General features: G+C 38.3%; 1 protein-coding gene across 1 annotated transcript in view; it reads left to right on the forward strand.

Moving 5' to 3' along the window:
• Positions 1–27,308, forward strand: part of FY (Transducin/WD40 repeat-like superfamily protein) — a 55,302-nt gene that overhangs the window by 11,977 nt on the left and 16,017 nt on the right. Inside the window, exons 3-11 of the mRNA XM_077361704.1 lie at positions 11,895–11,963; positions 12,216–12,320; positions 14,380–14,475; positions 14,565–14,647; positions 14,769–14,840; positions 14,935–15,032; positions 26,867–26,926; positions 27,035–27,095; positions 27,171–27,258. Coding sequence (XP_077217819.1) covers positions 11,895–11,963; positions 12,216–12,320; positions 14,380–14,475; positions 14,565–14,647; positions 14,769–14,840; positions 14,935–15,032; positions 26,867–26,926; positions 27,035–27,095; positions 27,171–27,258 — 732 coding nt within the window. The remainder of the gene's footprint in view (positions 1–11,894; positions 11,964–12,215; positions 12,321–14,379; positions 14,476–14,564; positions 14,648–14,768; positions 14,841–14,934; positions 15,033–26,866; positions 26,927–27,034; positions 27,096–27,170; positions 27,259–27,308) is intronic.

Here is a 27,308-nt window from a genome sequence, read left to right on the forward strand (position 1 = left end):
CGGCAGATTCGTGAGTTTATATGTGTGATTGATAACTTTTTTCCCACTCAAGTTATGGTTCTTTTGACGGGCAGCGACAACCATTTGCCTTATGAAAAATGCTCACTGCCTTAATAGGTGGTTATTTTAGTTGACAATAACATGAAACAAGATGTGACTTGCAACAAACTTGAAACATGGAAGATTGTTGGCTAACTTATGGTATATATTCAAATTCAATTGATGTGAGGGCTTGGTCAAATACCTATTTATAAATTGCAAGATGAGAAGGAAGGGATTTGTATTTTCTTTCTCTAGGATATGAGTTAACTAAGACAATAATCTATAAGGAGAATGGCCGAGTTGACCATTTGGTGACAAGGGAAAATATTGTAGAAACTCATTATCCATTTGTTCCCATGGGGGGCTTTGGAATGGAAGAAACGATAGGATATCAAGAGATAAGCTATCACTAGTTTGGAAATTAATTCAAGGAAGGATGAGGTTTTTGAAGTCTTTTTTTTGAATGGCTGCAATTTCATTAAAGGATAAAAAGGGTTGCCCGAGATGGATGACCCCAAGAAACAGAGAACAAAGTACACAACAAAGGAATAAGATAAAGAAAAAGAAAAATACAATCATGGAGGAAGGACATCAAACATCTCCAATTGTGGCTTCCCAACGCCTTGACAAGATAGGCTATCTGCCACACTATTTGCAGACCTTCTAATGTGATTAAAGATGATTGATGACTTTCCAATCGTATCCTGAATCTTGCCAAAAAATTGAGCAAATCTCCAAGTGGGGACAGACGGTCCTCTCAACCACCGGATAACATTCAAAGTCTTTAAATGGTTATTTCATATTAGTTTACAAGAATAGCAATGGCCTTCTTTTTGGTTCTAGTTGATTATTTCATATTAGTTTATGTAGTCCACATTTGATTCTCCAATTGTCATCATGAGAAATTTTTTTTTTTTTTGAATAAGGCAGAATTATATAAAAAACAGAACTGAGATGGTCCTGAAAAGATACAAAGAAGAAAGAAGAAAATACAATAGATCAAGGAGGAAGGTAATCAAACCCCTCTAAACCAGATCTAAGAACACCACCACTAGCTAGAGAATCTGCTTCAGCATTGGCAGTTCTCCTTACATGCTCAAACACAATCGAAGACCCTTGAACCAGGTCCTCAATCTCCTCGAAGAAGGGCAAGAATCTCCAAGGAGGGATTGCCACCCTCGAAAGCCAACGAATTACATTTAAGGAGTCCCCTTCCACTATGATTTTATCAAACACCGAACTATCCAAATGCTTAATCCCAATGTGAACAGTTCTTACCTCTGCTTCATTTGAGTCCGCTACTCCGATAGGCCCCGAGTAAGCCCAAAGAACTTCCCCCCTTTTCGTTTCTACATAAACCCCCAATTCCTGCTTCACCAGGATTACCAAGAGACGAACCATCGAAGTTAAGCTTTATTAACCCATCTGAAGGAGGATGCCAAGATTGGGTGATTTTCTCTTTGCTGACCCCTTCCTTACAAATGGTCGCCCAGCCTTCCCAAAGGTCAAAAGCTGAAACAAAGCGAAACAAAGGGAGGCTCCTTGCCCAGGATATTACAGCAACTATCAGCTTTACATAAATCCAATAAGGTGACCTTGCCTCGCCCTCAAAAACTCGCATGTTCCTCTCTTTCCATAAGAACCACCAGGTAGCCACAAGGCACATCTTCCATAGAGTCCTGCCTTTCTTTCTCCAAGGATTCCACTCCCAACTCCTAATGAAGCCTGCAATGGTCTTGGTGGGAACCCAACTTACCCCAAACCGAGTGAGAATGAGGCCCCAAATAACTCTTGCTACCTTGCAATGGATGAAAAGGTGATCTGTTGTTTTGCCATCAGATAAGCAGAGAGGACAGTGATCCCCCAGCCACATTCCACGCTTCCTCAAAAAATCCATTGTCTGAATACGTCCACTGCAAACAGTCCACCCAAAGAAAGAAACCCTTGGCGGACAAAAAAACTTCATATTGAGGAAAAAAGGGGCTCCGCTTCATTAAAAATCCTATGATGGTAGAAGGATTTTACTGAAAATAAGCCAGAAGGGCACCAAGACCATACTCGGCTATCTGCTCCCCTTTTCTTGATATAGCAATCTTCTATCAAAGACCATGGTTTTAAATTTCGGCCGAAATATTTCGTTTCGGCCGAAATATTTCGTTTCGGTGGAAAACGAAACGAAATTCACAGTGAGTCGGAAAAGTACCAAATTTCGCCGAAACGTTTCGGAAATTTCGGCCGAAACGTTTCGGTTAAGTACAAAATTTCACCCGAAATTTCTACAAGATTTCGGCCGAAATTTCGTACCGAAACCGAAACCGAGATTTAAAACCTTGTGAAAGACAGAAAGCCTTGAAGAGAATTTAATTCTCTGTCAAAAAAGGCCCTTCTAAACTTGGGAGTCTAAACCACTTTCGCGTTCACTCTTTCGAAGCAATCCTTAACCCCATGCCCCTTTCTGAGAAGACACTAAGAATAACTGAGGAAAAAGCTCCTTGAGAGGAACAGCCGAGCACCAAGGATCCAACCAGAAGCGAATCGCCCCACATAGACCTTGAAACGAATGCCTTTCATAAAAAGAACCTCCACCTTCAAAATATCCCTCCAAACCGATACACCTTTGAATTTATAATTATCAGCAGAGCACCAGTTTCCTTTCTTAATTCCATACTTGCTTCCAATAACTTTAACCCACAAAGAAGACTGTTCTTTACCAAACCTCCATAGCCACTTTCCCAACAGAGCATTGTTAAAACCTTTAACCCTCCTGAGACCCAACCTCCATTTTTTATAGGGAGACACACCGCACTTCATTTAACTAAAGGAAGCCCTTTTGAAGAACTCGTTCCTCCCCACAAAAATCTTCTCTGGATTTGCTCAATTCTCTGAGCTACACTTACTGGACATTTGAATAGAGAAAGAAAATATATCGGAATATTTGATAACACTGCCCTTATGAGAACCAGTCTACCACCTTTGGATACCAAATTACGCTTCCAGGTGTCCAATCTCCGCTCAATTCTGTGAATAATGGGGATCCATAACTTTTTGTTCGGTCTTCCCACTCCCACCGGAAGGCCAAGATAAGAGGCAGGTAGAAAATCTAAGGCACAATCCAAAATACCCGCAAAAGAGGACGCGTCACACTCGGGAACGTTAATCGCATACAGCCTGGATTTCGCAAAATTAGATCTTTGACCCGATACCATCTCATAACACCTTAAAATTGCTTTAAGATTTAGAATATGGGAAACTACCGAAGAGCAAAACAGGAGAGTATCGTCCTCAAATTGAAGAATCGATACTTCTATTCTATTGGAGCCTATTAGAAACCCTTCAAAGAGACCCAACTCACTGCCTTTCTTCATCAGTCTGCAAAGGGATTCTGCTACAATCACAAAAAGAAAAGGAGACAATGGGTCCCCCTGGCTCAAACCTCTAGACGATTTGAAAAATCCTTTAGTAGAGCCGTTTATCAAAACAGAGAACCAAGCGGACGCCAAACAATTTCTAATCCACCACCTCCACCGATCACTAAAGCCCATTCGACCCAACAGGTAATCTAAAGCTCCCCAATTGATCCTATCATAGGCCTTCTCCATATCGAGCTTACATAGAACCCCACCTTCCCCATTCCTTCTGTAATAATCGATAGCTTCATTAGCAATTAATGAACAGTCAAGAATTTGTCTATTACTTACAAAAGTACTTTGACTGCCCGAAATAACCGTTGGCAATACCACTTTGAGACGATCCGCCAAAACCTTAGCAAGAACTGTACTTAGCAAGAACTTTGTACAGACTATCCACCAAACTAATCGGACGAAAATCCGAAACTTTTGATGCCCCTTCTATCTTTGGAATTAGGGAGATAAAAGTAGCACCTGTACCTTTGTCAAGAACTATTCTTTCAAAAAATTCATGGAAAAATTTTAGTAAATCAGTTGTAACAGCTTCCCAGAATATTTGAAAGAAAGCCAGACATAATCCATCTGGACCAGGAGCTTTATCTTTCTCTAAAGAGAACAAAGCTTTCATAATTTCCTCCTCAGAGAAAGGAATTTCCAGCCTAGCAGACTCCTCCAAGCTTAAACTGTCAAACGGAATCTCCTGAGGAATTGGACGTGGCATCCCATCAGCTGAGTAAAGAGACTTGAAAAAGTCAAGAATTTCCACAGTAATCTTCTCCTTATCCGACACACTGACCCCCTCCACGACTAAAGATTCAATTCTATTTCTTCTCCTTCGGGCGCTAGCGTTGCATGGAAGTAAGCTGTGTTTTTGTCGCCCTCAGTCAACTACTTGACTCTGGATTTTTGACGACAAGAAATTTCTTCATGCAGCAGCAGCCCTTTATGTTCTTGGCTTAACCTCCCTCGCTCCTCATAATCTTCTTCCGACGACAATCCACACTCTTCTAGGGCATTTAGCTCTAGCATTCTATCTTCAGAATCCGCTTCCTGCCATGGTCGAGCTCTTTCTTTTCCTTAGCCCACTCTTTTAATTGCGACTTGAGGAATCTTAATTTTTTGTCAATGATTACATCAGCTGGTCCTTTAAAGACACACCCATACCACCACCTTGCTAATCTTTCCTCCATAAGGGAATCTTCCAACCATGCTAATTCAAATCTAAAAGGATCCGGACCCCACGACTCCATTTTAGGATCTAAGAGGATAGGGCAATGATCAGATACTGAATGAGCTAGAGCTTTCTGATAGACCTCCGGAATTATCTCCACCCAGGCTCCCGAAAGTAAGAATCTGTCGAGTCTGCTCCTGTTCGATCCTCTGGCCCAAGTGAAAGATGCACCGCCCAACGGCAGATCCACCATCTCATTGATCGCAACGAAGTCTGAAAAATCCCTCATACCTTGATTGACTCGCTGACACCCCAATCTATCCCCTATTTCTAAAAGTTCGTTGAAATCTCCCCCAATTCACCATGGGTGAGGGCAAAGATCTCTCATCTTTGCCAGTTCCTCCCAAAAAAGACTCTTGTCAGCTGTTAATATAGGACCGTAGACTCCAGAGAATAACCAATCAGAATTGTCATTCGTCTTTCGGAGAGCAACAGAGAGAGAAAAAACTCCAGACCATAAATCCTTAAGGACCCATTTAACCTTGTCCCAAGCCACCAGAATGCCCCCCGAAGCTCCTTTAGAAGCTAAGAAAGCAAAGTCCCACTCATTTTTTAACTCCATGCTTCTCATGTCTATTCTGCTAATGAGCGCCAACTTGGTTTCCTGAAGGCAGACAACTTCAGGCCTCCAAATTTTAAGTAATTCTTTAATTTGGATTCTTTTCTCCTGGGAATCCAACCCATTAATATTCCAAGATAAGATCTTCATTAAAAACTTAAACAGAGGTAATCTTCCCCGCTCTAACGCCATAGGCTCTCCCTTTTTTCTTGGAGTTAGGGCCCTTGCCGAGCGACCCCGAATCATAATTGATATTAGATTTTAATCTTAACAGCTCTCTTTCCTTCCTTTTCAAGTTTGCTTCAGAATGGGTATTTGAACAGACAACACCCCCAGCCTCCCTTAGTTCTGCCTCCTTGATACTAGATTTGTACTCCTCTTCAGGTCCCGTAAAAAATAAACCCAGTTTATTACTAATTTGCAAGGTGTGATCAACCATCAATTCAACAACGTCCTGATGAGAACCAGACCCAAAATCGCTCCCAGACAAAACAGAAGAAAGCTCCGAATCGAAAGGCAATAGAAAGGACACCACCGAGCTACACAAACTCATAGTAGAGAGATGAGAGGAACTTCCGAGCGAAATCCTGACTAGAAATCGAAGAGGATGCTCCCTATGGCAGCCATGGAAGCTATTCACCAGTCCTCCAAGACCACTGAAATCGATCAACACCTTGTTGAAATCCATAAAACAAAGAAGGTATGAGCCTCCAGCAGGAAGAATAAAATTTGAAATCCTGTTCTCGCAGATTTCCTCCATCATGCGACTCCCCAACTCTCCTTCCCCCTCGAGCACCTCTTCTATCTTGAAGTTCAATCTGGTTCGAAAATTACCCGCTAGAAGGATGACATGAAAACGCCTCTGAGCCATGGATCCCTTCAAAGAGGAAGAAGGAAAACCAGTTGAAGAACCCGCCCCGAATACCGTAATTTGCAAATTATTTGCTGGAGATTGATGGATTCGATCGCCGACGCTATCGAGGATAAAGGACTGGGAAGGGCTCAAACCTTTTTCTAAGGCAAAAGGAGAGAGGATATCGGGCTCACTAACACACTCCGGGTTTAACCAAGCCCATGGCCCATCAAGAACGGCTGGAGAAAATGAGGCCCTATTCGCGTCTGGGCTTCTTGGGCTCGTTGAGAAAATATATTACAGTTTATGAGAAACCTAGGCAATCTCGTCAATGATGTTCCTGAATGTGGTTGGTTGCCTTGAAAATATTTTAAACGTCTAATTATCTCATTCTCATATGCCATTTGGGGGTTAATTTTCATCATTCTATTTGTCCTGTTAGAGGATTGAAGCATATAGACCACCTTTGGACTTACCAAGGCTTCTACCGATCAAGCAAAACCCTTACTAAACAAAAAAAATAAAAAAGGCAAAGCCCACGGGATCAATAGTAGCTTAGCCTTAGTGGAAAAGATGGCCTTGATCTAGAGTGTTAAATCATCCTATCTTCCAATTAGTTACTTTTGCTCCCTCTCAAGGATGATTTTCTTTGATTGGGACCCTATGGTCAAGTGACTTGGGTCTTGAATCAACAATTGGAAAGGGAAATACCTTCCATTCTACATTGTACCAATCTATTAAATGCCCCATTGGCCAACATTCTTGTCATATATATCCCTTTTTCGTATACCGATATCAGGTGTCGAGAAGATCGAAAGAATTCATAGGAACATTTTGAGGATCGATAGCCCTCCATTCATGAAGGTTCACCTAGTTAATTTGGGACCAAGTTTGCCTTCCTTCCAGAGGGAGGGAGGGAGGGAGGGAGGGAGGGGTCAGTGTCAAATGTGTGAAGAACCGAAGCCAAATGGTCGTGGAGACTTCATTTACCGCATCTGCCTTCGAAACTTTGGACATGAATCCACCCCATGGGCTCTAAACTCGTTATGTTAGTAGGCTTCATTTACATGGGGGCTTGATCGCCGTTCCTCCATATTTGGGTCCTTGAAAGTCTCTTATTTGCCCATGTCACAGGGAATTAAATGGAACTTAAGAAGCACAGGTATTCTCCAGAGGCCCACGCACCCAAATCGGGTGTGGGTGCGCTTGGTTACTCTTTGGGTGCACACCCAAACAACAAACAAAGCAAAAATCCAATTTGGGGGTTTGGGTATGTATCGGGTGCACACCCGGTTCGAATTAAATCGAAAAATTAGCACGAGTACTCTGCGGAGGCCCACACACCCGTATCGGATGCGGGCGCGGGCGCTTGGGTACTCTTTGGGTGCACACCCAAACAACAAAACAAAACAAAAATCCAATTTGGGGGTTTGGATACGTATTGGGTGCGCACCTGGTTCAAATTAAATCGAAAATTACAGATTTTCAACAGAGGGGCTGTCCCAATTAACAAAGGGGGGGGGTTGAATATATCAAAATATCTATAATATATATATGGGGGCGAGGTTTCTGAGGTATCGCGCCGCCTGAGCAAGCCACTATAAATACACCATCTCCATGTAGTTTGACTCATCCAACACATTCATTCTATAGGACCTCACATAGATAGGGTGTTCCTAAGAAACCATCTCCATACCATAATCCTAACCATTCTATCTATAGGAGCCTAATTTCTAGCCGTCCATTTCAAAACCTACACAAATCATAACCCTAACCATAACCTATAATCATAACCATAACCATAACTATAACCTATAGAATGAATGGGTTGGATGAGTCAAACAACTATGGGAGATGGTGTATTTAGTGGGTTGCTCAGGGTGAGCGATATATATATATATATATATATATATATATATATATATATATATATATATAGAGAGAGAGAGAGAGAGAGAGAGAGAGAGAGAGAGAGAGAGAGAGAGAGAGGTTCCTACACGATCGAGTAGATAAGTTATCTACTCCGTCGGCTTGAAACACAGTGGGCCCACATTGTTTGGGTGATCCAAACCATTCACATGGATAGGGTGTGCCCAAAAAATCAGCTCCATAGGATCATCCTAACCCTTCGAACTGTGGAGGTAAAAAATGGACAGCTTTGTGAAGATTTATACCCATCCATTTTAACCTCCACAAATCGAAGGGTTGGGATGACACTACAGAGCTGATTTTTTGGTCACACCCTATCTATGTGAGGGCTCATCAAATGAATGGTTTGCATCATCCAAACAATGTGTATATATGAGAAAAAAGTTCCTACTCCCTGGAGTAGATAACTTATCTACTCCCTAGGCTTAAAATACAATAGGGCCCACATTGTTTGGGTGATGTAAACCATTCATTTGATGGGCCCTCACATAGATAGGGTAGTGACCAAAAAATCAGCTCTGTAGGATCATCCCAACGCTTCAATTTGTAGAGGTAAAAATGGACAGATATAAACGCTGACAAATCTGTCCATTCCTCCTCCCCCCGTACCCCCAGTATGGTTTGGATCACCAAAATAATGTGCCCCCACCTTAGTTTTCAATTCCGTTCCGTTCCGGCCGGAATGGATCGGAATTCCGGTTCCGGCTCGGAATCCGGAACGGTTTGGGCATATTTTCCGTTCCGGCCGGAATTCCAGCCCATTCTGGTCATTCCGGTCCATTCTGGCCCATTCCGGTCCATTCCGACAGAATGCCCTGTTTCGCCCAGAATCGACTGAAAATGCACAAATTTTTTGAAAAAAATATGACAATGCCATTATAGCCGCTGGGATTGCTTTTTGACCCTTTTACCCTCATTTTATGACTGTTTATGACCATTTTATGGCCGTTGGAATGCACCGGAATGACAGAAATCCCACCGAAATTTCGAGAAAGGGGATTTGTGTGACCGAAAAGTTTTGACCAGAATGCACCGGAATGACCGAAATCCCATCCAAATTCAGTTTTGCTGGCCAAAACGGAATGGCCACCGGAATAGAATTTACAACTAGGGCCCCCACTGTATTTTAAGCCTAGGGAGTAGATAAGTTATCTACTCTAGGGAGTAGGAACTCCTCTCTCTCTCTCTCTCTCTATATATATATATATATATATATATATATATATATCCCGTAATTAAAAGCCTAACAACTTAGAAGTAATATTAGATTTTGGTAATGTTATTGTTATTTGATTGTTCTCCAATTAAATTGTTTGAATTCTTTAACAAAATTTCTTAATTTTTATAAATATATAATAAAATATATAAATAAATTATATTCAGCGTACCCCCTACGTACTCGTATCCTTTTTTTTTTTTTTAAAATCACGTATCCACGTACCCATATTGTGTCGTACCAGCACCCCCTACCCGTATCTGTGTTTCATTGAATGGAACCTACAACGTTGATCTCCATGTGCAGTGTAGTGCTAAGCATTATGAAATTTTATGTCTCTCAGCTCATGGGACAGCGCCCATTCCAGAGCCCTAAACTATAATGAGTGAAGGGCTGACCTATGGTGGTCATAATCAGCCAAATTAGAGACTATTTTATGACTTCCAACTTCAAAGCAGCGGCTATAAGGGCAACCCATTTCATTAATAGCCTTCAAGGAGGCCACCCTCCCCGTGTACATAGAGTCATGAAAATTATGTGGGTTCAATCCCTCTTAATTTGAGAAACCAATCTCTCCAAGTGGATTAGTGGACTGATCCACTCAAGATGCATACACCCAGCACGAGTCAATACCAACTATGGGAGATTAATCCTTCTCAACTAAAATGGGTTGTGTATACACTCCACTTGTCAATAGTAACACTCATTATATAAGAGATTACTCCCATTCAGGGGCTAGAGCGTAGAACACAAGGAATTCCCTTCAGTTAATTGGCCCACCCCACTTATGTATGACAATGAAGAAGGTTTGGAAACTCCAATGTGCCTCAAAAAAAAAAAAAAACTCTTTGTCAGATTCATTTAGCTCTGTGTTATGTATACCACTACATATGTGGGTCTACACCCACTCTTTGAGAGTCCATACTCAAAGCCTAGGGCTCTGTTCACTTGTTTTCTAGCAGCAGGAAAAGAAAAGAAAGGAAAAGAATCTGACGTGGAAAACTGGAAAAGAAAGGAAAAGAAACTGTGAGAAAATTCATTTTGTGAGAAAATTCCGTTGTTCACTTGGCCCATAAAGGAAAAGAAAGTATGCAGGTAAAGTGGTTTTCTCAGGAAAGTGATTTTCTCACCCTTTTGGTGAGAAAATTTAGAGGGAAAGTGCAAGAAAGTTCGTTTTCCATGTCATTATTTATATTTTCCACCTGTGTAATTATGCTTTCCCGAGAAAACAAGTGAACGGCGGAAAATGTCAAATCATGTCCAATCACGGGAAAATTTGGCTTACTTTCTTCTCCTTTCCTTTCTCAAGAAGGCAAGTGAACAGAGCCTAAGGCTCCTCTACTAAACTCCACGGGAGTTGAAATAGAGGGCTTGATCTCTTCTTAAACGAGCTAGCAGGAACTTCTGAATAAATTCCATCTGAATGCTCATCACTTGGGTTATAAAATAACCTCCCCAGTAGAACTGCCTGGGACATGAGTATTTTCACTCATAACCTAAACACTCGCACCGACGTGTAGCCCACCACATTATTATCTTGTTCGGAAGCCGCTCTATGCCTCTTAACAAGATATAAGTGGGCCAACCTGCTTCTCTTTTTTCATCTTGCACCATCACTAACCATGTGGTTTCAAGGTGGTAGAAACTGTTCAATGAGACTGTTCTGTGGACAAACTGAGGTGCCGTTATAAGAATGTTGAATGCAACGATTCTTTCTTGGCAACTGGAAGTGGGGTCCCTACCAATGTAATAAACTCCCTCCACCAAGGGTGAAACTATATATTTGTTGGACCGTTGGATTACTTCACTAATTGTAGTTTTGAATTTTTCCTCTGTTTAGTGGCATGCTTAATTCTACGGTGCTGACTATCTACATATATGCATGTGTGTGTGTGCGCGCGTGCGCACGCACGCTCGATGTGCGTGTGTGCGTGCGCATGTGCGCGCGCGCGCTGTTTCCGTTGTATTTGACGTTAGGTCGTTAGAGATTTGTTACTATTTCCATTGTATTTCATTTCATCAAGTCACCTCTGTTTAAGACTTTAAGTCAGCAGCAAACAGACTGAAAAAGAAGACATATACCCATATGGTGCTATGAAATACTAATCATAAATCTCCCTAATTCTCCAAAATTCAGGTCCAACATTAAGGGTGTCTTTTTTTATTACCTTTAAAAATGGCGGAAGTAGGCTAGAAGAACTTGTAAAACTAAGTCAACATAAAACATTATTATTTCAGGAGATGCTGATTTTGGCTAGTTCGATTTTTGGTTTTTGGAATTGTGACAATTCCTTCTGAGCTTTGTTAACAAGCACAGTTATTCCCATTTATTAAGTACTTGGTGGGTCACAAATGCTCACTGAAGTTTGGATTTGCTTTAGAGTGACTTTCTATGGAGAAGTTTTCAAGTCATCACATTTGGTAGAGCCTTATGAAATCGATGTGGTTATTTTTCTTGTTTGGTATTTGGGGTTTCTAATTTTGTAGCAAGTATTGCTTGCCTTTGTATCTTTTCCAAATGGTCTCTTCATCCTTATAATCTGGATGCATTCACCCTTGCTTCGAAGGTTAGTCTGATCATATTATCATAATAATGGTCCTTTTCTTTTCAATCAGAGCAGAGGGATTATTCAGTAAGCTGTATTACACTTTTGCAGGTTCGCATGTGGCAACGGGATGCAAGGGACAGAACCGTGCTGCAACCTACACCAGCTGCATCCATAGATGTTTGTTACATTGTTTTTCTTTTGAAGTGCCGGTGTTGGGCTTGTGATATATATATATATCTTAACAGTAGTTCAGTTGCATGTTGGTTTAGTTCTCCTGGGCCACTGCTTGCTCAGTGAGGCTAGGAGGCTAATTGCCTATATTTGCTAATCAATTTGCTTGAACGGGGTGACGGTTTCGGGGTGCTAATGTGATCTTTGTAAATTCTCTTAACATTGTAATTTGCTTACTGAGCTTGATCATGTGTGCAGATGCTACCCACAGTCGCATATGCAGATAATCCGGCCCAAAGCTTTGCTTCAAAATTTGTACATGCTTCTACAAACAAGAACAGGTGTTCAATCAATCGAGTTTTGGTAAGTTCTTCGAAATTTCTTTTTTTTTTGCCCCTTTGTTGCATTGTTTTTTTTAATGGTAAGGATCACTTCATTGAAAAAGAAAAACGGACCGAGGAAGTCCGGAGAGGATACAAGGAAAGGGCAAAAAAACAAAAGAGAAACAGAAAGAATTAAAATACAAATGATTCCCTCTCCCTCTCCACCTTCCATTGTTTGAGTTTCTTTTTCACATGCCTCAATTTGCAACCAATGACCACATCAGCCGGCCTCGATGCCTTATGCTCCACCCACCACGTCGCCCAATTTCTCCTCCGTTTTAGGAAATTCAAGCCATGCCAAATTAAATCTGAAAGGAATAGGACCCCACGATTCTATTCTAGGATCCAATAGGATAGGGCAATGATCCGAAACAGAATGAGAAAGGGCCATTTGACAAACTCCCTGGAACTTATCCAACCATCTGGGACAAATGAGGAACCTGTCTAATCTGCTTGGACTCTCATTTCGCGACCATGTAAACTGAGCACCCAGGAGAGGAATATCAATGAGCTCCTTAGAGGCAATGAAGTCGGCAAAAGCCTCCATATTCTGACTATAGTGATTGCATCCCACTCGTTCCTCCACAAATCTAATTTCATTTAAGTCGTCTCCAATGCACCAGGGAAATGACCATCTCAAGCTAACCTCCTCTAACTCAAACCACAAGTGGCTTCTTTCCTCTCTAGCCACCGGCCCATAAACACCAGTAAATGTCCACTTTGATTGATCACTAGATTCACTATTATGTTTAAATACTGTAGAGAGAGAGAGAGAACCTTTCTTGCATTGTTAAATCTATGAAAAATGGATAGTAGTCTTTCTAATTAATAAATTATTAGGGGAAGTTAATCTCAACTTTCTGAAATTATATATGATTACCTGCCTTTAGGCTGATGAATTGGACTTCTGGCACCGGTTTCCATTCCACCGTGTTTATATTTTATGTTTGCAACATTCTATTGATTACTTGCTCCCTATTAGCAATCAGTGGAAGGTCACTGACCCCCCTGATTCTTTTCCTTTCATAATTGCCACCTGGAATCTATTTATTCTATGTCGTATGCTTTTTGGCCTTCTCTTGTTGATTTGTAGGAGAAACCGACCCACTCATATGGGTGAAAATAGATTGTCTCAAGAAACTTTGAATGTTATATCTTTTAAGATTTTTAGGCAATTCGTCTTTACCATCAGATCTAGTTGCAAGGGTGAAGAGCTTTCTGCATCAGCAGCACCAAGTGGGAAAGCGAATGCAGAAGCTTAACGAGATAAAAGAGGTTGTGAGGGATTGTATTAGTGTATTTTTTTTTAATTTAAAAATTGCAAAATCCAAATACCACAGCAAAACAAATGTGAACTTAGAATCATATTATTTCTTTCACAGTTTTGCTTAAATGGTATGCTAGAGGCTCTGTGGGAAATGAGGCTAGGCATACTTTCAAGGGAACTGGTAAGTGGTGGATGCTATGAGGAATGGGGTATTAGACTCTGATGCAGTGTCCTATGTATTTCTCGCCCATTATGTAAAGATCGCAAAGATCATATTATCCATGTAAATGTGGACACCAGTTATTTTTTCCGTTCAAAGTCTTTGATCTTTATAGCTTAAGAATTAAAAATATTAGCTATCATGATTCTAAGCTCTTTTTTTCTGATATATATATATATATATATATATGTATATAAGACTACATATACAAATTACAATTTTACGCCGTGCCTTTTGCCATTTTCAAGCTATATAATCATTAGCTTTCTTTTAGGGAAGTGATCTATTCGTCCCTCTTTTTAAGTTGGGGCAGCCCCTCTAGCCTATTTTTTATTATTTTACACCAGAGGGGACTCTCCCAAGTAAAAAAAAAAAGGGGGCAAATATATCATTTCCCGTTTTCCATCTCCATCTTCTTAAGGATCTCTGTCTCTGCTGTTTACAGTTCTGTTCTGCTTTGTCTTAAATGTAAATTTCGTGGTTTCACTGAATTAACTGTTTCTGACATATTATTCTCACATGTGTGTCCAACATTGTTTTCTTTTATTAAAGTGGACCCCAACAGGACGACGTCTGATCACAGGATCACAGAGTGGTGAATTTACACTTTGGAATGGGCAATCTTTTAACTTTGAAATGATTCTTCAGGTAGTAATTTTACATTCTTTTATTTTGTTCAAATTTTTCCGGTTGTAGAGGGGATGAAATGGATGCATTATACTGTTTATGCTTCTCAGGCTCATGATCAAGCAATTAGGTCCATGGTGTGGAGTCATAATGAGAATTGGATGGTCACTGGGGATGACGGGGGATCAATCAAGTAAAATAGCTTTCTTATTGGATTTGGTTTCTTTTTCTTTGGCATCTCCTATTTCATTAGCTTGTTGATGCAGATACTCATTTGGCATAAAATATATGTAATATACGGACCTCCTATTTAGGTATTGGCAAAATAATATGAATAATGTGAAGGCAAACAAGTCTGCTCATAAGGAATCTGTTCGTGACTTAAGGTACATCTTTGCAATTCTTTTTAGTGACGGCATTTTCATTAAAGAGGCCTGAGATTAGTTTTTTTATTTTTTAAATATCATGTTTGTTTACCAGTTTCTCTAGGACCGACTTGAAGTTCTGTTCCTGCTCCGATGACACTACTGTTAAAGTTTGGGATTTTGCAAGATGCCAAGAAGAGCGATCATTATCCGGTAATTATTCTTTAATGTAGTCAGTACGTTTTTAGCGAGTTAATTGTCCTTAACGTTTGGGAATCAGCATTTTAATAAAATTGGCGATCATTCGAAAAAAAAAAAAAATGTTTGGGAATCAGCACAATGGTTATTTTTAAACTCACCAGTTGCACTCTCTTGTCCTTCAGTTTTATGCCTTTTTTAGTTTTTTTTATTGTTTAAGCTGCCACTGAAACTGAGCATTAGAGACAACGTGTAGTTTCCTGTGGTAGTTTTTCATTAGCTTATTTAGTGGTTATTTTTGCATTCCATGGTAAATTGATTGAGGTTATCTACGTAGGTTACTTACGGTTCAACTGGCTTGTCTGTTCATAACTTCATATTACATTAATTAATCACCATAGATTAATGGCATCTTTTGTGTGTAGAAACTTGAATGATGTTTTCATGTTAGTTTTTTGGACTTCAGTACTTCACTGTCTATCTGCCAGATGTCGGCTTATATTATCGTATACTATTTGCTTGCTATCGATGTTTTTCTTTGAGGGAACATGGACATTTGCTAGTGTATGATGCAATGTTCTAAAATAAAAAACGGGATGGCAGTCTGAGGCATTTCCTAGTTGACCTTCTTGAGTAAATCATTTAACAGTGTTTAAAAATTCCCAAGTCAGTCATCAATTCGCCCAAGTCGACTCCTTTTAAAACTTGGGTGAGCTCTTGTACGACTCCGAATTTTTCCTTAAAAAGTTAATAACAAACTCCTTTTACTCGCTTGGGTTAATGAAAAATTAACCAATTCAGTCACTGAGATGCCTTAGTCATTTTTTACATCGGTCAAGTTCTCATTAGGGTCTGAGTTTTTAAATGCTGCATTAACATAGTTGAGTCAGTACAAATCCTGTTTTTTATATACGAGAAATCGTTGGGTGTTTAGCCATCAAAAACAGCATTTTTATATGGTCCTGTTGGTGGGGATATGCATGAAATGACATTGAAGAAGGAATGGATAAAAATCCCCTTAACAAGGCATTTGAACAAGCAATTCTATAACATAAGTTGGCATTGGTTCATGTTTGTTATAGATGGATGTTTTGATTGGGTGGGGAACCAACATGCTGTCCCTTAAATGCATGTATAAGTAATGGAAAGAACATTGATATAATCTTGGGGTGCTTGAGGGCATTCTTTTACTTGGGCTATTTGGTTTTGATTCTTTCTGATGATAGACCTATCATGAAATTCACATCTTATAAAGAGTTTTCTATGAACTCTCCTTTTATCTGTTGAATTTCCAACTGAGTGTGAGCCTCTTGAATCTGTTTGGGATCTTATAGCAGTCCCATGGGCGGTTTCTTTTGCCTTAGATGCTCTTGGTAACAAAATCCCATCCAGAATCAAATTATTCAACTGAGATATTTAAATTGAAGACCTTTGCATCCTAGTCTTTTGATAATTGAGGCATAAGTCTTGGATCTTGTTGATGTTTCTCCTCAATAATAAAAGTTTGACTTGTTTCTACATCGTTTGAGAAAGGTGTGGAAACTGATATGATGCTTATTGTGTTAATGAGCTTCTTGATTTGTGGGTTACTTGGAAAATTGGTGTAAATGTTCAGCCCTTGAATAATATCATGTGGGTTTTGAACTTATGGAAGGTGTAGAGTTTTGAGCATGCTAAAAATTGCAATGGGTTGCTCAAGTTGGATATGGTTTGAAAGAGTCCAAGCACTCATTGGCAATTAATGTACCACCTGAAATTTTCCTACCATTCCAAGGCCCTTTTAGGGAGAATTATTATGTATTGGACACCCATTGTTGAAATAATAGTGATTTAGGGAAGATACAAACATTCGTTAAACTATTCCTCGTCTTCTTATCTCCATCTTGGCTTTAGATAAGGGTAATGATGATAGCATTTGACTGTCTCCCCACTTATGCCAGGTTGTGGACTTCAGCTCCAAAATATCAATCATAAGAATAGCATAACAAGATTGGTAGAATGCAATGTAAAACTTTTAGGACTTGGAGGTTGTTTCTTACTCTTGTTGAATACCTTTCAACTCCTATCCTAAAGTCATCTCCTATTTGAGACATCAAATTTGAACCTTCGTATTTATCACTTAGAAAAAAAGAGAAACCATGATCTAGAATAAAATATTTAATCCATCCATGAGTAAGTATTGCACGATAGCCTGATTAGATTCCACACACCTCTGGGTATATCAAGATTGCAACCTGTATTTTACTCCATCCATGAGTAAGTATTGCACGATAGCCTGATTAGATTGCACACACCTCTGAGAATATCAAGATTGTGTGTAATCTTGGTCTACTCCAACCCTTTAATGTATTTTTGGATTACTCTAATCCTGATGGGGACCAATCTTGGGTCCATGTGCTAACTTTTAAGTCTCTTTTAGGTGTTTTTTAAGTCCGATAAGTTATAGGAAGGGTACTGCCGTCTTTTTCCATCAAAATCTTCTTTGAGTTATGACTTATGAGTGTTTTAAATAGGCTCTACACATGTATTATGAAAATTTCAAGTCTGATAGTTATTACAGGGTCTTTTAGTCCAGAAGTGAGGTTTTTGTTTAGGGTTTTAGAACTTTGTAGTTCTCTTTCTTTATATATATATATATATATATATATATATATATATATATATATATATATATATATATATATATAGCCTTTGGGCACTTTTCTTGGATACTATGCAATGGAATGAAAAATGATTTGAAGTTTCTCTCTTTCTCTCTCTATTGTGTGGATGCTATGCTTTTTGAAGTGTGATGCTTCATATTAGGTCAGTTTTCTATGCTCAAACTCATCGTTTTCTTCTCCTTATCTTTTCTCCCATCATTTTTCTCACACTTCCCATTTGGGTTTATAAATGCTCTACTTTCTATCTCTATCTTTCTCCTCTTCATGATCTTGATTGCTTTTCTTGATCTTGATCCGTCTTCTCGATCTTAATCTCTTTTCTTGGTCTTGATTCCCTTTTCTTGATCTTAATTCCTTATTTCGTTTCTCTCTCTTTCTCATGGATGTCATGGATTCACATTAGTTTGATATAAGAGCCTAGGTTCAAATGACTTCTTGGGATAGCAGGAATATGACAAGAAGATCCTAACCCATGGGTCGTAATCAATATAATATGAGAATTAGAGACATGCCAAGATTTTATGGAGTTACTGAACGAGAATATCTTAATTGGGTAGAAGTATGGCAGCATAATCTAAGCGATAACAAAATGGTTTGCATTACTAGGACAATTTTGGTCGGGTGTGCCTTAGAGTGGTGGCTTGCACTGAAGCAGAAACAACATGTAATGGGAAAACTACGAATTACTTGTTGGTGTGATATGAGGGATCTATTTTTGGAAAATTTTGCTTTGAGGACTTTTCAAGAATGTAAAATACTGCTAGCTAGAATTATTCAAGAGGAAAAAGCCATGCCACGAGCAGTGATGCAATCTGCATGTCTAAGGATCTTGAAAACTTGGCAAATGTACCTGGTCCAGGCCAAGCAAATGCACAAGAAACAAGTTACTTTAGCCATCCAGATCCATGCTTGTGTGCGAGGATTGATGGCACGAAAAGTGTTCAATGTCAAGTAGCAGATGAAAGGAGTAGTTGTCATCCAATAACAATTTCGCTAGTATGTGCCTTGCTCACATCACTTAAGGATTCAGAAAGCGGCAGTCATCCTTCAGAGTTGGTTCAATCAAAAGCTAACCCACAAACACTATCTCATGGTTAAAAGGGTACCAAATAATATTCAGCACACCTTGAAGAGACGTATGGTTCGGACATAATGAACATAAGCTTTAGACAGTGACAACAAAATCACGGATCATAGTGTTTGGATCCCTAACAAACTTTTTCTACTTAATGGGAGCGTATGAGCAAGTATCTACATATCTACGTATGAGCAAGTATCTACATATCTAAGGAAACAAAACAATTAGGATTTTTTCAGGCTAAATTGTTGTGGCACAAGGAGTATATCGAAGGCGAAACTTGTGATAATATTACTTCAAACCTTGTGATCATATTACTTCCAACCGACAAGACAATTGCCCAAAGTTTTCTGTGCATTGGAAATACTTAGTCTGCTAGAAGGGCCAACCGTTTGCATATTATTTGAGGATTAAAACCTACAAACAAATAGGATCATATGTCTCTTTTGTGATCCATTCATCATTCATCCTCTCCTCTTCTTAAGTTTAGGATTCTCCTCTTCATTAGTAAAATATTCTTACATATCTAATCAACAAAAATCCTCGGATATTGAAGTGTGGCTCTTCTCTGTGATCCATTCATCATCGAATTCTATATCCGACAAACAAATAGGATCATATGTCTCCCTTCTCTGCTGCCTCTTTAAATTCCTCATCTCTAAGTTGATGTTATACTTAATATACACCAACTCATTGAGTCTTTGTTGCTCCAAACAATTCCTCTTCTTCGATTGTACATGCTCAATGATACTCCAATTTCTTTCACAACTCGAGGAGCTACATGTAAGGCTACGCACCCTGATAGCTAGCCTCTGAAGATCCGGTACATGAGATCCATAACTTTCCCACCATAATGCTAGATAAACGAAGGAAAAAGTAAATATAAAATCATCCCAAATAATATAAATATAATTTGAAAAAAAACAGCCCTATATTTTTATAACTAAGTTATAACTTATAAGTCATACTTGGTTGCTTTCTATTCCTTGCTGAAACTTCCATGCTCATATTAAAATTTATCTCCGACCTTTTAAGCATGTTTGCTTGCTTATCAATATTCTGTATTGTTTTTTCATCAGGAAATATCATCTTAATGATATCATAATTACCTTTCCATCACCTCCCTATGGCCCTTAAAATTTGCTGCATATTGGAACCTATAAAAAGTTTAAACGATTCAAAAATAAATTTAATACAAATTTACCTATGACTCGCACACAATAAAATAATCATTAATGATTCCAAATCTATCAAGAACAATAAATGTAAAACTTACTTGGTGTTTAAAAAATAAGCCGCGCATGGAGATGTATGTGAATTTTTTGTATCCCATCGTTCATCAATTATCTTCCATATCAGCAGATACCTTTGCTCCTTGTTCTTCAAGTTTTCTTGAATATGCTACTTAGCCCTGTCCATAGCTTCATAAATGTATCCCATAGGTGGTGTATTATCTCCATCTACAATTCTAAGCACCTTCACCAGAGGGAGCACTCTTCATGCAAACTTAATGGATTGCTAAAACCTCTCTATCTCTCAAAATAATCCTTGAACCTAAAATTGCATTTGCTTTATTTGAATATGTGCTTCTAGCCCACTCCTCCGAAGCAAACATAGCTCTAACTTGCACCTTCTTTTCATGATTAGATTTCAAAGTGAGATATGCCGTTGCAAATCTAATAGCATCCGGCTTTGCCAAGTCCGTAAGCCTTATACTTCCTCATTAAATCTAACAGCCATGCATGCACATAAATGAAAGTTGTGATTTGCCTTATCTTTTTATGCGTGTCATAATGTACGAGCAACTTTTCAATATCCACAACATGTTATTCAAGATATGTGCCATGCATTAAGTCCAAAAGAGTTGTTTCCTCTTCTCCATAAGCATTTCTCCGGCACTAACATAAGTGGATGCACTATCCGTCACAACTTGAATCTCATTTTTCTCTCCAATTTCATCAACCAAGCCATCAAACAACTTAAATAAATTAACCACATTGTGAGAAATACCCGAAGTGTCCAAGTATTTTAAAAATACGGTTCCAGCAGAGCTATTCAAAAGAAAGTTTGTGATTGATCTCACGCCTATTCTCCCAACCATCACTCATAATAGTGCATTCATACTTCTTGCAATCGACCCTGTACTTCTCTAAATTAAAACTCATTACCTCGACTTCTTTTTTAAAAGTCACCCTTGTTTCATGATAGGAAGGGAGCTTCAATCCCTTTCCAAAGTTTATTGCCGATTCCATCATCTTCATGAACAAAGGGCTTTTTACCTGCTTAAATAGCAAGCTCTCCCCATAAATGCATCGGCAAATATCCTGAACTATGGCGTCTCTATTTTTCATCATTGAATCAGTGTCACTTGCTTCTTATCATTTTCCCCTTTGATTTGAATAAAGAATGCAATGTCCTCTTCTTACGACCCTCTAAGACCTCTATCCCTTGTTCTTCTTCAGCATCAAAGCTCTCAATCACATTACTATCATCAATCTTATTTTTTTCCATCATCTTTTACTACCTTAACAAAAAGATCCCTCATTTCATCTGGAACTTTGTCATAAGGCTTTTCGTCTTAATGAGTACATGCCAAGTGAGTTTTTATCTGATGCACACCACCATGATAGTTGTCACAAAATTGCTTTTAAGTACTTTTTTTCCTTTCCGGTCTCAATCTTAGTGCAATATTCCCATGTAATATCTTTCAAACCCTTTCGTCCATTTTCAAATGAAATCTGCCCAACAAAGGTTAAATAAAAGCACCAATGTACAATTTCAATGAAAGAATTGGAATGCAAAAAAATGTATAGAAAGATAAATCATTTAGTTTCCCCAATATGAGCAAAATTATGGATTTTGAGAAACCATTGGGAGCCCAAAATAGATTTTAGATTAGGAAACTCATATGAGTCCCGCGGTGACTCGTACGAGTCATATTAACTCGACTCGAAATGGGTTGACTCGTATGAGTCACTTCAATACATAAAGGGGCTGTCTCAAGTGACAATAGAGGGTGAGGGGGGGGGGTGAAACTAATAATATTTTGTTAAAAGCAAAACCCACGACTCTCTCTCTCTCTCTCATTTATCCTCTCCGTTTTCACCTTTACCCTACTTGGGTTTTTGATTTCGCCTCTCCTACTCTTCTCCGGCGATTGACAACGACATCGTAACTAGTAAAGTGGCAAGTCTCTTAGAGAGAGAGAGAGAGTCAAATGTTTTAAATCTCGTAGGAGAGCCCCACTTCACTATCCAAGGATTTTTCTTGGTTAGATATGCAAGAATGTTTTAATCTATCTTCGACTCTCTCTCTCTCATAGACTTACCACGTCGATCGTAGGAGAGTCGGAGAGGGGAAATCAGAAACCCTAAGTAAGGTAAAGGTGAAAACGTAGAGGATAAAGGAGAGAGCGAGCCGTGGGTTTTGCTTTTAACAAAAAAATATTAGTTTCATCCCCCTTTTGTCACTTGGGACAACCCCTTTATGTTTTGGAGTGACTTGTACGAGTCAGCCCATTTCGAGTTAATGTGACTCATACGAGTCACCACAAGACTTGTACAGGTTTCCTAATATGAAATCAGTTTTGGGAGCCCAATCGGTTCTCAAAATCCAAAATTTTGCCTTTGTTGGGGAACCTGAATGATTTTTATTTTTCTATGCATTTTTTGGATTCCATTTCTTTTATTCAAATTGTATATTGGTGCTTTTGTTTTTAACCTTTGTTCGGCAGATTTCATTTGAAAAATAGTGACAAGGTACGAAAGATATTATATGAGAATATTGCATTAAGATTGAGTCCGGAAAGGAAAAAAACTTAAATGCAGTTTTTGTGATAACAACTATTATGGTGGTGTGTATAGGATAAAAATCACATGACATGTACTCATTAAGACGTAAAGCCTCGTGACAAAGTTCTGGATGTAGTGAGGGATCTTTTTCTTAAGGTATTAAAAGATAATGAAAAAAAAAATTGATGATGTGGTTGGGGGCTTTGATATTAAAGAAGATCAAGGGTAGTGATCTTAGAGGGTTGTAAGAAGGGGACATTGTATTCCTTATTCAAATCAAATGGGAGAAATGATAAGAAGCAAGTGACACTAAATTCAATTATGAAAAATAGAGATGCAGTAGTTCAGGTTATTTGTCGATGCATTTATGGGTAGAACTTGCCCTTTAAGTTGGTAAAAAACCCTTTGTTCATAAAGATGATGGAATCGACAATAAACTGGGCAGAGATTGAAGCTGTCTTCATATCATGAAACAATGGTCACTTTCTTGAACAAGGAATGAGTTTTAACTTAAAGAAGTATATGGCCGATTAGAGGAAGTTTGGATGGACTATTATGAGTGATGGTTGGTAGGATAGGCGTGAGAGATCAATCACAAACTTTCTTGTGAATATCTCTGATGGAACCATATTTTTTAAATCATGGGACACTTCAGGTATTTCTCACATTGCCGTTAATTTATTTGAGTTGCTTGATGGTTTGGTTGATGAAATTCGAGAAGAAAATGTGGTTCAAATTGTGAAGAATAGTGCATTTCCTAATGTTGGTGCTGGAGAAATGCTGATGGATAAGAGGAAATAACTCTTTTGGCACCATGCACGAAACATATCTTGAATAATATGTTGGGAGATATTAAAAAGTTGCCCGTACATTATGATACGCATAAGAAGGCAAGGCAAATCACGGCTTTCATTTATGCATGGGTGTTAGATTTAATGAGGAAGTACACATAGCTTAGGGACTTGGCAAGGCCGGGTGCGACTAGATTTGCAACAGCTATTCTCACTTTGAAATCCATTCATGAAAAGAATGTGCAACTTAGAGCTATGTTTGCTTCGAATGAGTGGGCTAGAAGCACATATTATGCAATTTCAATTTCAAGGATTATTTTGGGAGATGAGAGGTTTTGGCTATGAATTAAGTTTTACTTGAAGAGTGCCTCTAGTGAAGGTGCTTAGAATTGCAGATGGAGAGGATACGCCACCTATGCGATACATTTATGAAGCTATGGATAGGGCTAAGGAGCATATTAATGAAAACTTGAAGAACAAGTAACACATGTATATTCCAATATGGAAGATAATTGATGAGATGGGATAAATAAATTCATAGACCTCTTCATGTGGCCGCTTATTTTTTAAACCCCAATTAAGTTTTACATTTATCGTTCTTGATAGTTTTTGAATCATTAATTATTATTTTATTATGTATATGTCACGTGTAAATTTATATTAAATTTATTTTTGAATAATTTATCATTTTTTATAGGTTCTAATGTGCAGCAAATTTCAAGGCCAATAGGGAGGTGATGAAAGGGTATTATGATACCATTGAGAGGATGTTTCCTGATGAAGAAACAAAGATGAAAATTGATAAGCAAACAGACATGTTTAAAAGGTTGGAGAGTGAATTTAATAAGAGCATGGCAGTTTCGGCAAAAAAATAGAAAGCAACCGAGTATGATTTATAAGTTATAAGTTATAACTTAGTTATAAAATATTGGGTTGTTTTTTTCAAAATATATTTATATTATTTGGAGATGATTTTATTTTTATTTTTTACTTTATTTGCGTAGCATTATAGTGGGAAAGTTATGGAACTCATGTACCGGATTTTCCAAGGCTAGCTATCAAGGCATTTAGCCTTAGTTGTAGCTCCTCGACTTGTGAAAGGAATTATTGCATCTTTGCGCATGTACAGTAAAAAAAGAGGAAGCATTTGGAGGAACAAAGATTTAATGCGTTGGTGTATAATAAGTTTAACATCAACCTAGAGATGAAGAATTTAAAGAGGCAGAAGAGAGGATCGACATATGATTCTGTTTGTTTGTTGGATATGGTATCCGATGATGAATGGATCACATGGGAGCGCTCTACTTCACTATCCGAGGATTTTCTTAGTTAGATATACAAGAATGTTTTAATGATGAAGTGGGGGATCCTAAACTTACGAAGATGAGAGGCAATATAATAACTTTTGGCTTTTATGTTTTAATCATTTTTCATTATATATATGATTTCTTATTAATATTAATTTTTTGTTTTATAGTATAGGACCAAGAGACTTGAGACTGTGAGAGTGTGAGACTCAATCGAAAGAAGGCAGTTGTTAGTGGAAAGGAGAAGGATAAACCTGTTGATCTTGATAATGAAGAAGAATAGGAAGAGGGTGAAGACTCTGAAGATGTTGAGAATAAAGAAATTCAATTGGAGGGAGATGATTCAGATGAGGGCCTCGACTTTCGAGATTATTGAGTTGTCATTTTTTATTTTATTTTTGGGATCTTGGATGGTTTGAATTTTTCTTGTTTTGATGAATGATGATTGAAAACTTGGAAGTTGGAACTTAGAAGTTAGAACTTAATTATTTTTGTACATGCGAATTGCAAGCATATAGTTACTTTTATGTGCATCATGCCTTCATCTTTTGATATATGATATAATTATAATTTTTTCAACTAAATTTCTGATTTTGTCAAAACTTCTTACTAGTCACGAGTCAGAAAATTAAGAAATCGACTCATGAGTCGATAACTGAGCTCCCACCTGTTATGCCAAGCATTATATTCGACAGGGTCGAATCTTTTCTAGCAGGGGAGTATGATATGGACCATTCTTGGGCAAATGTTCTAATTGAAGTCTCTTTTAGGTATTTTTTTTAAGTCCTTTAAGTTATACGAAGGGTAATATGATCTTTTTCCATCAAAATTTCCTGTGAGTTGTGAGTGTTTTAAATAGCCCCACACATGTATTGCGAAAATTTTAAGTCATTAAGTTATTAGAAGGTATTTTTGTCCAAAAGTGAGGTTTTTGTTTAGGGTTTTAGAACTTTCTAGCTCTCTTTGTTTTCTTATATATATGTAGCCGTAGGGCACTTTTCTTGAATGCTATGCAATAGAATGAAAAAAAGATTTGAAGTTCTCTTGTGTGGATGTTATGCCTTTTGAAGTATGATGCTTCACATTAGGTCAATTTTCTATCCCTAAACTTATCTTTCTCTTCTCCTCTTTTCTCCATTCACTTTTCTCATCCTTCCCGATTTGGTTTATAAGCTGCTCTCCTTTCTATTTCTTTCGCCTGTTCATGATCTTGATCTATTTTCTTGATCATGATCTCTTTTCTTGAGCTTGATCCGCCTTCTTGATCTTGATCTTGATCTTGATCTTGATTCCCTATTTCCTTCCCGTCTCTTTCTCTTAGCTGTCATGGATTCACTTCAAATCCTCGAATCTTGGTCTCCTCCAATCCTTGAACGTAGAAACCATGAACTATAATGAAGGGAAGATCAAAGAGAAAACTTTGATCCTACGCGCTATTTGGGTATTTCCTTCCTTTTGTCATATGAAAAAGGATGGGATTTGGTTTGAACTTTTTTGCCTAAAATTTTTCGGCCGAAAAGTTTCAGCATTAACCATCTCCAACATGAAATCTCTGGATTTGTGTGATTGCAAGGTTTCAGTTGAAATACTTTGTCGTTTTGGTGAGGTCGATTCTGAAACTGTGGAAAAACTATGGAAATAGTGCAAAACTAGGGCCGAAATGTGTCAAAATGTCGACATCTAGAACAAAGTTTTGACAAAAATTAAACTTGGGGTCGAATTGCGTCGAAATATCAACGTTTCCGTCATGATATCATTGATGGCATATGCAACTTTCTTGTTGTCATTTTTTGGAATCTGTGGTGAAACATTGCCCAATTTTCACCATCTATTTAGTTTGACACTTGGAATCTGCATTCATTTACTTCTGGATGGGCATAGGACCATGCTTTTCCTTGGTAGACTTAAACGAAATTTGTATCATTCAGGTACCAAAATGATTTCATCTCCTGCATTAACACAGCATGATAACTGTATGTTTATGTTAAACTCTTCTGTTATTAAACTATTGCTGATGCATTTATTTTATGATCAACGCTGTCGCTTTGTTATTATTTTACATTGCTATACGTCACCTTTTTTTGCTAGATATTTCATTATTTTTGTGATTTAGTTATCAGACTTTCATGTCTTCCTAATGAATTAGATGACTAAATATGTTCTTTGAGCATGCATAAAGTAACCTAAAAGTCTTGTATATGTGCTTTTAACTCAGACAGGCCATGGTTGGGATGTCAAGAGTGTTGATTGGCACCCCACAAAATCTCTACTAGTATCAGGTGTGTATTTCTGGACCTGTGTTGTACATGTTCGATTTGCAATTCTTCTTATGGGTGTTTGTGAGGTATGGACCTTATAGTATTATCATTTGCCTGGCATTACAACAGGTGGGAAAGACAACCTTGTAAAACTGTGGGATGCGAAAACAGGGAGAGAACTATGTTCATTGTAAGTACATTTTATTCATTGACATCAAATTTAATTTATCAATTGAATATTTTTTGGTTTATGCGTTTTTTTCAGTCATGGCCACAAAAATACTGTTCTGTGTGTCAAATGGAATCAAAATGGGAATTGGGTGCTGACAGCTTCAAAGGATCAAATCATTAAGGTGAGTAATCTCTCATATATCTCTAGTACACTCATTCTTACATGTGAGAA

This window comes from Tasmannia lanceolata, unplaced genomic scaffold (assembly GCF_043159265.1).
Source record: "Tasmannia lanceolata isolate RefF3 unplaced genomic scaffold, GAP_Taslan_0.1 ptg000003l, whole genome shotgun sequence".
NCBI classification, from domain to species: domain Eukaryota; kingdom Viridiplantae; phylum Streptophyta; class Magnoliopsida; order Canellales; family Winteraceae; genus Tasmannia; species Tasmannia lanceolata.